General features: G+C 35.5%; 1 protein-coding gene across 1 annotated transcript; it reads left to right on the top strand.

Annotated features, from left to right (window-relative positions):
- The first annotated feature begins 462 nt into the window (after window positions 1-462).
- LOC123656051 lies at window positions 463-3,134 on the top strand. Its single transcript, XM_045591773.1, has 5 exons — window positions 463-535; window positions 1,003-1,126; window positions 1,520-1,784; window positions 2,250-2,375; window positions 2,925-3,134. The coding sequence occupies exons 1-5, from the start codon at window positions 463-465 to the stop codon at window positions 3,054-3,056; spliced, it is 720 nt and encodes a 239-aa protein (XP_045447729.1). The 3' UTR covers window positions 3,057-3,134.
- Window positions 3,135-12,428: the final 9,294 nt, after the last annotated feature.

The following is a 12,428-nucleotide window of genomic DNA, read 5'->3' as shown; positions in this document are numbered from 1 at the left end:
GTCGCTAGTATAATGATATAAGAGTATTCAGAAAATTTTTAACAAGTATTATATTTTAGTCATGGCTATATGATGTTGTCCCGTATTAGATTTCGATCGTTAGTGCTTGTCATGTGGTTCCACTGAGAACCATGAGCGAAATTTGACTAGTAGTTTTTGGGTTATCCCTTGTAATGCGCATTGGAGTAAAAGTTTGAGTTTGAAGTTGAGTTTTTTTTGTTCGAGAACAAACAAAATCATTAAGATAGTCAGTCTTTTATCAAAATTATAATTACAATGTCAATTGTATACCTATCTATTCGGCGTTGAGGAGATTCAATCGAAGATTAGAATTTTTGATAAAAATTATGTCTGATAGCTACTATTATGAGTATTGTGCAGGTCATATTTAAAACATATCGACAAATTTAATGGAAGAATTATAATAGTTATTGATTTCAAAATACCTTTTACGTCAACAACATGAGAAAGTTGCTGTGTATTGCTGTATTCGTGACGTTTTTCAATAACATATTAATTGGAAATGCTCAGTCTGGTAAGAGTTTTTTTTATGTCTAATACTTTTCTTAGTTATAAATGTATTTATTTTTTGTAATTAAATAAAAAAAGTAGTTATTTTTGTTTCCATTATAAAACGTACTAAAGCTATGTGAACGAATATGTTATAATTTGAAGAGGTTTATTTTTTGAAATATGATTTCATATTTTTCGAGTTCCTTTCTGAATCTCCAGCATAAAGTTCATTCATGTCTTAGTTAGGGCAGTTGTTTGTGAATCATTTAATTATTATCATTTCATTACTTATATCAGGATCTCACTTTAGTAAATATGTATAATAGAACAAACAAACTGAATCGACTATCTAAGCTATACAAAACAGATATTTTATAATCGGACTACAATTAATGAAGACATTTACAAATATATAAAAATAATATATATAAATAAGCGAATCGACCTCTTTTTAAGTCACAAATTTACAACACGTAATTTTATTTTCAGTGAGACACGTCGATTTATTTAATTTTAGGGACTATGTAGTCTCAATTATACAAAAAACGATGAATCGTGTTGAAAACAATCACTGGTGCAATTTAAAGATAGATAATGTGTATATGAATATAAGGTTTGATCAAATTTCTAATTATTATTCTAAATATTACTGTTTTTTTTTAATATTCTTAGTAGATATAACATTTTTATTATTAATGCAAGCACTTATTTTGTCAGAAAGTTTTTTCAGTATTGAGAATATGAAGGACGTGATACACAACAGAGAATCCTAGCGAAGCAGTCATTGCAATATTCGATATTATTTTATGTATTTCATTTAGTTTAAAAGATGTAAATAAAATATAGCTTATAAGTGTTATCGGAGTTGGAAAAGATCCCTTTTTCTATTGCAAGCTTAATATTACTTAGTACTTTGACTATCCCGTTGGTGCAGATTGCAGGGTCTTATTGCTTCTTAGCGTACATTTAGTACTTATCAGAAATTTGATAAATTTTTATATTGCAGCGAAAATGTATTAGGCACCAACATGCATGGTACTGTGGAATTCACAGATGGCTTCTTAGTGTCTTTAGAAAAGATTGACATTATAGAACAAACCGTGCAAAGAAGGTGGCAACCTCAGCGTGGAAACTCAACAAGAGTTGAAGTACAAGCTACAATGAGAATGCTTAATTTTGTCATCGGATTTGATGTTTTGGCCAAAATGGAAGATAATGAATTACGATCAAGAGGATCATTGAGATATTCAGAATTAAGATTTCCATTTGTGGTAATATAACATTTTTAAATATATTTCACGAGACAACAAATTTTTATATTATTATTGTGTAATAAAAGTATACTAACTGATTATGATATCATTCGCAACTTCGTTACATCTTAGAAAATGTTATTTATCAACAAGGCCATAATTTATTTAGAGTTTAAATTAAATTGTATATTAATATATTGTACTAGTCCTTTATGTATTTGATTACAAAAATGCATGTTAACATTTTACAAACAAATTTAAATTGTAATGTTTCTATAAAATATTCTATTTATTTATTTATTTTACAGTAACATGTACATGCATTTATGAAGCTCAGCTTAGGATTTAACAACTTCTTATAGTTCTTCTAATGGTCTTCAATGTTTTACGTACTAAGCTTACAATAAACGATCTTATATATTTTGTTAAAAAAATACTCGCTAATAACCTTTCAATTTACAAATATGAGATATTTTTTTACAGATATCTAAAGATTTATATACAGATGCTATCACAGTGACAGTGACAAGTGAACTTTGGACGAATCTTAGATCAAATGTTATGGAGTTTTCACCAGAAAACGAAGTTACTAAGGTCTTGTCATCTCTGGTAAGTAGAAGTCTAATACATTTATTTCGATATCTTGGTCAATTTTATTTTAAGTTTAGACCCTAATCGAAGGAGATATGTAGACAACACAAGTAGAACCTTGTCACCCTACTTGTATCTATTAACTATGTAAGTCAATTTAAAATAAAAAATTAAAAATTATGGACGCTCGTAACTTTGGGATAATGCACAAAATTGCATATTATTTCTTTTGTTGTGTATTCGTTATTGACATGATAAGATTCGTTAAAAAAATCAAAAAAAAAGTCGATGTACTCGTATTTACAAAAATAAAACATGGTGGTATAAAGTTATCTTGTCAATACTAATAATATAAATTCAGGTAAATTTAATTTAAAAACTTGTAAGCATAATATGGGTTATGTAAATGGGATATGTAATACATATTATTAATTGTTTTTTTTAAACGACTAGATTGGCAAACTAGCGTACGGCTGACGTGATGATAAACGGTTACCTTAATCTCTAGATGCTTGCAACTTGAGAGCAGTATTATTTAGCTGTGTAGTTTTTACTTTTTCTTTTTAGTTTAGTTCCGACAGTACAGCAAACAGCTTTCAACGATGGGCTACAGAGACGTTGGCTCCAGTCGCTCAAGACCTAGCGGAGAATGAGATGGAATTCCCTAGAATCAACTACAACACTAATTTGATTAGATAAATATACATTATATATTTTAGAAGCGTTTCAAAGCACTGTTAAGTCCTCTGTAGACGTAAATATACTAATTCCTAATTACCTCTATCCTGTTACTTAGCTGCCTGCGTAAGAGATCATAACCAAAAGCATTACCATATTGCGCCTTTGTTATTGATATAAATTTTAATTGTTTATACAATATTCTCTGATTTAAATAATATATAAATTATATAATTAATAGTTAAATGTAAAACAGAAATTACAAAAATTTTTTAATAAATGCGAAGTTATAAAAAAAAGTCTGAAATATGTACTATAAAAAATTCAAATTAGTTGGATATACAAGAATGGGTGGAATATTAAAAATTTATTTATTTTTATTTAGTTTCTGTTTGGCGCTTACGAATAATTCTAATGGGAAGTTCTCACCACATATCAATTTTGGGTGTTACAATATTACTTAAACTTGTCAAGATGTAATTATGTTATCTGTAATTATCGATTTATAGATTGTAATATCACTTTTCTGTCACCTTCAATTGACAACACAAATATAGTACCTACTCGTATAAGTTGCCTTATTGTTAACCTTAGAATATAAATTTTATTAAATAATTTTATGGTATTGGAATATAGTTGTTTTATTTATTTTTTATTGGACACTTTGAATATATATTGATAATATGTTGAAATGCTAAAAAGCACTTTTTAATGGATTAGGCGACTACTAACCAACCACTTAGCAATCAAGTGTAAAACAAAGTATAGATACAGAATACGCCCAAATTGCTTAGATTATACACAAAAAAAAAATTGAAAAATGTATACATAGAAAATTACATACTTTTTTAAATGAATTAGAAAAATAATGTTATTTTTCTACAATTTTAATTAAAATCATTCATTTTACATAAATTTATTTTAAATATTATTACGTTAAGATAATTTATATTGTGCCCCGCGGTTTTATACGCGTTATTTTAAGGAAAAAATAGCCTTCCTCGGTAATTAAGATATCCAACACAAAAAAAGAGCTTTGCGTGCAAACAAACAAACAAACTTTTCAGCCTTATAAAGTTAGTTTGAGTACTTTTTTTTTAATATATAAAGATATATCCGCAGGATTATAACGCCCGTGCTTTCGTTATTCCATTTTTTATTTTTGTTACTAATCGTTACTTGGTACCTACACTACTGCGACTAGATCATAGGTTTCCAACGGGGGCGGTGCCGCATACTAGTGGGCTGTGGAGCTTTTCGTGGGGGCGGTAGCCGGTCTAAAGGCAAATAGGGGCGTTATGACAGGTAGGGAGGCGGTCACGGCATATCTACGGCAATTAGAAATGTAATATAATAAAATAATTTGAAAATACATCAATTTTGATGAAAAACAAAACCATTTAGTCTAGCCGTCTAAGGTATTTTTCTTATTATTGTAACGTAGATAAACATTAAAAGATTACATAAGCCTGAATAAACTAAGTAATTGTTTCGGTTTTGGATTGTCGGTAACAAATCTATGCAAGTTGGTAAATAAAGACGTGATTTTTAATTAACATAGTTATTTTCATTGCTAAATATATTTGAAACGGGATATTTAGCCCCACACTTACACTTCAGCCTATCGCAGTCCACTGCTGGACATAGGCCTCCCCCAGTTCGCGCCACACATCCCGGTCTTCCGCAATCCTCATCCAGCCTACACCGGCAATTTTACGTAGATCGTCGGTCCAACGGGCCGGAGGACGTCCCACACTGCGTTTGCCAAGACGCGGTCTCCACTCTAGGACCCGTCTACTCCAACGGCCATCGGTCCTGCGACACAGATGACCAGCCCACTGCCACTTCAACTTGCTAATTCTGTGGGCTATGTCGGTTACCTTCGTTCTCTCGCGGATAGTCTCATTTCTAATCCTGTCTTTGAGAGAGACCCCAAGCATAGCCCGTTCCATTGCACGTTGAGCGACTTTAAACTTGTGGACCAGTCCCTTGGTCAGTGTCCACGTCTCGGCTCCGTGTGTTAACACAGGCAGGACGCATTGCTCGAAAACTTTTGTCTTCAAGCATTGCGGAATCTTCGAAGTGAAGACTCGACGAAGTCTGCCAAACGCCGCCCAGCCCAACCGAATCCTCCTATCGGCCTCCTTCTCGAAGTTGTTGCGGCCTAGTTGGATAGTATGGCCTAGGTAAATATAATCCTGAACAACTTCGAGAAGGGTACCATCGACCGATACCGGTATCGGTATGACTTGGTTGTTAAACATAACTTTCGTCTTATCCAAGTTCATACAGAGACCGACACGTCGGGAGGACTCGTTTAGGCCGGCCAGCATTTGGCCTAACTCATCCAGCGTCTCCGCAAAGATGACAATATCGTCGGCGAAACGAAGGTGAGAGATGAATTCACCGTTGACGTTGATGCCCCGTTCCCCCCAATCCAAGGTCTTAAAAACATCCTCTAGCGCAGTGGTAAACAGTTTCGGTGATATTACATCACCCTGTCTTACCCCGCGCCGGAGGGAAATAGGTCTTGTTCTTTGGTCATTGACATGAACGGTCATCGTCGCCGCGTCGTACATAGATTTTAGTACTTCGATATATCGCCAGTCGATATGACATCTCTGCAGAGAGTCCAGGACAGCCCAGGTCTCGACGGAGTCGAAGGCTTTCTCGTAGTCCACAAATGCCATACACAGCGGTTGATTATATTCTTCCGTCTTTTGGATAATCTGCCGAACAGTATGGATGTGGTCCACGGTGCTGTAGCCATTTCGAAACCCAGCCTGCTCTGGTGGTTGGAATTCGTCGAGTCTTCTGGCGAGACGATTCGTAACAACCCTCGAAAACAGCTTATAGACGTGGCTCAGAAGTGAGATCGGTCTGTAATTCTTTAACAGAGACTTATCGCCTCTCTTAAAGAACAGCACCACCACACTCCCGGACCACGCCTCCGGCGTGGTACCTCGGTGGATGACGGCGTTAAATAGTCTTGCCAAGGCTTTCAGGACAGGTCGCCCTGCGGCTTTAAGGAGTTCAGTGGTAACTCCGTCATCCCCCGGGGCCCTTCCGTTTTTAAGCTGCCCGAGCGCTGCACCAATCTCATCCTCTTCGAAGTCCGGGATACACTCCGAATAATGGCGCAACAATGGTGCCCGTGGATCTTCGGTGTCCCAAGTCGCAGGCTTGCGTGCGCTCGACGAGTACAGCTGTCCATAAAAATTCTCAACCTCTTCTCGGACCTGAGGGCGAGAGCAGACGGTTCTGCCATCTGCTGTTTTAAGCTTCGCAAGAAGGCTTCTCCCCAATGGTCTTTGGAAAACTTTGGACCCCCTATTCTGCTCAATCAGAGTAGCAACCTCTCTCGTATTTGAGCAGCGGAGGTCTCGGCGAATAATTTTCCGTACCCTCTTGGAAAGAGCCCTCTGTTCTGGCGAAGCAGCCGGCAACTCGCGCCTCTGCCGCATCAGATCCAAGGCTTCGGGAGAAAGTTTGGACTGCTTCGTTGGCTTTGTTGGTGGAAAGTGCCTGCGACCCAGTGTACACACCGTCTTCACCACGTTGTCGGTTATCTCGTCCACGTCGCTAGTAGTTTCCAGCGAATCGAATCGGTTTTGGAGTTCCAACTGAAACTGCTCGGAGCCACATAGTATTTGGGGCAGCGTAGGTCGGAGAGTAGATTTCATCAAGCGGGTCCGCTCCTTTCGGAGACATATATTCAGAGTGCCCCGTACTAGCCGGTGGTCGCTGCCGGTGTTAAACCTGTTAACCACTGAGACATCTCTGAATATATGCCTTTTATCCGCTATGATGAAATCTATCTCGTTCCTCGTCACAGTATCGGGGCTTTGCCATGTCCACCTCCTTTGGGGCTTCTTCTCAAAAAATGAGTTCATCAAGAAGAGCCCCTCCGATTCGAGGAAGTTGACAAGCGTCTGCCCCCTGTGATTCCTGTGCCCCAATCCGTGTGGTCCGATGCTCGATCCGTCGCGGCCTTGTACTCCCACTTTAGCGTTGAAGTCTCCCATAACAACGCTGTAGAAGGTCGAAGTAGTGCCATGTATGGCCCTTGTAATATCTTCATACAAGGCTTCGACTTCATCGTCAGAGTGTGCCGAGGTCGGCGCATATACCTGTATCACTTTCAGGGAGTACCTGTCGGTGAGCTTAAGTACAAGGTACGCTACCCGGGTCGACACACTACTGACTTCCACAACGTTGTTAGTGAGAGTCTTGTGAACCAGAAAACCGACGCCACCTTGGGAAAGCCCATCACCTTCACGGAAGTAGAACAAGTGCCCGGAGTCCAGGATCATCGTGTCCTCTCCCTCTCTTCGGACTTCAGACAACCCCAGTATGCTCCACTTAATGTGACTAAGTTCTACCTCAAGTTCGGTGAGGTGATGGTCCAACCGTAGCGTGCGTCCATTATACGTAGCCAGGAATATTTTTCTATGGCAGCCTCCCGTACCCCGGTGATTCTTAGCACCCTCTACCCCACCGTTACCACGGCCGCTGCCGTAGCCGGGAATAGTGGGGCTGCCGGGAACTGAGGGCCTTATTTTTAGGTTCGAACTCATGGGGGTTTTTGCCCATAGTCACCACGCTGGGCAGGCGGGTTGGTGACCGCAGGGCTGACTTTGTCGCACCGAAGACGCTGCTGCCCGTCCTCGGTCTGTGAATTTAAAAAGCCAGCAGTTGGATGGTTATCCCGCCATCGGTCGGCTTCTTAAGTTCCAAGGTGGTAGTGGAACTGTGCTATCCCTTAGTCGCCTCTTACGACACCCACGGGAAGAGATGGGGTGGCTAAATTCTTTAGTGCCGTAACCACACAGCACATTACACACACAGCACATATTTAGCCCCATTTTGTAAATATTATCACTTTTTACGGGAACGGAGCCGCGGGCAACTGCTAGTCTATAATATAATCATAATAAATTCAATATACTGGTAGGTTTTAAAAATAAAATTATTTCAATAGTAATAATGAAGTATATTATACTTTGAAATGTGATGTCACAAAATTTTAGACCCTTCCCCACCACTTGTGGCACACTCACTGTCGCACTTTGTAGACCCCCATTCCCCCCTTGAGAAGGGACGTAATTTATGGATGGTCCTTTAATATTATAATATTACAAATCGTTTGACTATTACTTTACTCAACAAACGAATCATTCGATTTTTTACCTATTTAGGATATTAGGAGAAAATTTAAAAAATGTGCTGTGTAAAAAATTTAGTTTTATATATCTCTATATCAATGTGAAACTGATAAAAAAAATAATTATCGAACATTTTTGTACATTACAGCTCTAACAGTCCTACACTAAGGTTCATATTTATGATTTAAGATTTTGTGCATTTATTAGTGCATAAGTACAAATATCTATTGTTGATAATATTACATTGTATATATTACTTTGTCACAAATATCACATTTTTAATCCTTTGATAAAATAAACACAATAAATAGAACGATTCGTTTGTTGAGTAAAGTAATAGTTGAACGGTTTGTAATATTAGTATATTAAGTCCATATTAATAAAATTTTAATATTTAACGTTATAATGTTCAAAATTATTTGCATTTTTTTACTTTGTGTGGTTTCTGTGAATTGTCAAACGTGGGGTATGTATATATGCTTATTTTTTTTATTATATATATGAAGCCAACACTATGTATAACGTTACATTTTTTTAATCAAGAGTAAGCATAATAATTTTTAACCGACTTCAAAAAAAGGAGGAGGTTACTCAATTCGACCGTATATATATATATATATATAATGTATGTTCGGGGATAACTCCGTCGTTTATGAACCGATTTTGATAATTCTTTTTTTGTTGGAAAGGAGATATCTCTAGTTTGGTACCATGATAAGGAAACCAGGATCTGATGATGGGATCCTAGAGAAATCGAGGGAAACTCTCAAAAATCCGCATTACTTTTTACTGGGTGTACCGATTTTGATGGTTTTAATTTAATCGAAAGCCGATATTTATTATGTGGTCACATTTAAATTTCATCGAGATCTGATTACAACTTTTGGAGTAGTCTTTGATAATGCGTATTTACTTGACTTTTTTTTCGTCTACCTACGTTGTATTACTTGTCGATATAATTGAAGTCGGTTTTTCTTTGCAATTATAGGCTAACTCAATACATTTTCCTAAATATGTATAAGAAGAATATGTATAAAAAAAGAAAAAAAAAAACATTTCGTTTTACATAAGAGTTTACACTCGTTTTACATTTACATTGCGCAATATACTCGGGTTGAAGCATTTAGTAGATATGAAGGATTATTAAAAGTAAAATCAAGACTCAAATCACTAAAAGATAAGTAAAGATTACTATCTTTAATTATCTTTTGACGTAAAGTCTACTGTAAGATAATAATCACGAGGTAATAGAAATTTAATCAACAGTAGACAGAAAATAGTTCGCAAAATTAAATGTCACGAACAGCGTCATCGTAATAATGATTAGTTTTTGTATTGCAATATGTCATTAGTATCCTTTAGCTAGCTACAGAAATTATCCCACTAATGCAAAACTAGAGAGTTTAATTAATATTCTTTGTTAATTTTAATCCGATATTCTCAGAATGTACTCTGATATGAAAACTACTTATTATCACACTACAACGCTTGGGAGAAAGAAATAGTAAAGGGTTTAAAAATATTCCCCACTTGAGTATAAATATTAAAAATAGCAATGTTAGAATTTTTTTTTATAATTTTGGTGACGCGTTTAGCGGCGCCATAGCGTTAGCCACGTGCGGTCGAGGGTTCAGTCACGTTTCATTCATTGAAGGTTTTGAAACGCTGAATGCACGGAATCGGAAAGATAATGTAAATTGATTTACAAGTTTTTTTTTCAAGTATTTTAACGTTCAGTGTACTTATTTTTACAGCTACTCGGGCCTGTTTGGTGAATGGAAATGATTTCTTTGTCAAAACGCTTCAAGAAACCATCAACAGGATAGAAAAAGACATAAAATGGTGCAATTTTAAGTTGGTGGACGTTACAAAACAAATAGAGTAAGGCTTGAAAAAAAAAAATATTTAAATTATTTTGCTACTTTAATTAGTATTATATTTTTTATATTAATTAATAAATTACCCTAGAATTAGAAGTAAACGTGTTTGGATACACATCATTTTATATTTTTGGAGACTAGATAAGTATTTTAAATTTATATGATTCAGCCTGTAACATCCTACTGCTAGGCATAAGCCTTTTTCCTCATGTAGGGTCGGAGCTTAACCAACCATAATACTTCACAGTGAGTTGGAGGATATATTCCCTACTATGAGTAACGATCGCTATTAGGTGTATATAATGACAAGGAAACTTAGTGTTTAGGCGCCTACGGGGCGCGCGCAATATCGGTTATTTATTTACAATTTTAGTTTTTTGAATAACATTGTCACGTTGATTGTGTGAGATAGTAATTTGAAATTCTTGCAGCCTTACTTTTTTATTTTTAGCGAACACCTATATAAGTGGCACGCGTTAGGAACAGCAAACTACACTAATGGATTCCTCGTAAATTTTCAAAGAACCGATGTAACAAATATTCATGTTCGATTATTCACATCATCTGTCACCAATAGCACTACGGAAAATCGACTTATAGCAACTGGATCACTGAATTTTAGAAACCTTAATGTTGGCTACGATGTCGAAGCTTATATGAATGATATTGGGATTCGCCATTTTACTGTTACTTTTCCATATACGTCAGTCACATTTCATTTTACGGTGGGTAATTTATTTTAAGTTAGTAAATAAATTCTAGTATTTAATTTTAAATTAAAAAAAATATTTGTAAGGATTAATTAAAATTTGTTCTTTTTTTTAATTATTGTATCGTTTATTTAAGTAATATAATAATTAACTAGTCAGGTTTGTATGTATTTTATATTGGTAATCTCAAAAGTCTATCTAAAATATTGATGCTATCATTTAAACTGTTAGTGAAAATTTCGTATTATTTTAATAAAAATGTATTTTTAAAGACGCAATAGTCCGCAGATAGTAGAGATTGAGAATGATATTAATATCACCCAAAAGTAGTTCTTTTTTATAATCAATAGAGTAGCATAGTAAACAAGCTAACGATCCGTCTGATGGTAAGTGGCCACCATAGCCTACCCTTCCCAAGAGCTATAGCAACTTTTATAACGCACTACAGGAATGCAACGCTACTTGAGAGCTAATCCTTTGTTGTGATCTTCACATTTTTATCTATGTCCGCGTTTCGTGCGGACATAATTTATACGATAACTATCTTTAATTATTTTAGTATATAATTATGTAGGTATCAATTATTTGTTACAGTTGAGTACATTTCGCGGTTTTAACGGTCAAACTTTCTTGTTTCAAATAAAAGCTTAAGCTTCGTTTTTTCCTAATGACGCCAATGAGAGGTTCCACTCACTTGTACTGTAATGCTATTTACTTATTTTTTTTTTAGATACAAAAAAATATAAAAACGAATGTAACAAGCGTTAGTACGACAATGGACGCATCGGCCACCGCCCGAGGAATGGCATACTTACCACGTAACAATGTTTCAGATGTGTTGTCCAGACACGTAAGATATTTTTATTACATCTGCTAGCTAAAAGATATACCAGTATTACGCTTACGCTTAAGCCTTTAATATCCCACTGCTGGGCATAGACCTCTTTCCCCATGTAGGAGAACAATCAGAGCTTAATCTACCACACTGCTCCAATGCGGTTTGGCGGATATATACCTTACTAAGATTAGTGATCCCTATCAGGTGTACATGATAACAACCAGGACAAACGTCTTAACGTGCTCTCCGTGGCACGGTGTCCCCCAGGATTGCCCTGGAAAAAATGTGTCGTTTGAGCAAATGTTAGGTGTGTTAGCTATAAGTTACAACGAATGCAACTTAATATTTTTTTTACTTTATTTCCATTTTATCAACTGTAAAAAGTTGAAATAAATTAATAATTTTTTTTTCTAGCTTACTACTGTTGACATTATTCCAAGCTTCAGTAAATGGGCAGAAGATATCCTAACACCAATAGTCAGAGAAGTTGCTTCGAAGAATGATGTACCAGCCATACGTTTTGATAACAAATGTTGATTTTTCTGAAATAAATCATTTAACAAAAAAAGTATAGTTAATCTATATATATATATATATATATATATATATATATAGTAACTACAGATACTAAAATTACATATTTTTTCAATAAATCTAATAACATATGTTTACATTGTATGTTATTTTATTATAATAAAATAAAAATAGTTTATTCAACATTATACATATTTACAATTCACAAGTTAAGAACTAAACATTTACATATAGCATAATCCACCACGCTGCTCCAATGCGGGTTG

The sequence above is a fragment of the Melitaea cinxia genome, chromosome 8, assembly GCF_905220565.1.
Source record: "Melitaea cinxia chromosome 8, ilMelCinx1.1, whole genome shotgun sequence".
Lineage (NCBI taxonomy): Eukaryota > Metazoa > Arthropoda > Insecta > Lepidoptera > Nymphalidae > Melitaea > Melitaea cinxia.
This window is presented reverse-complemented; position numbering and strand designations above follow the sequence as displayed.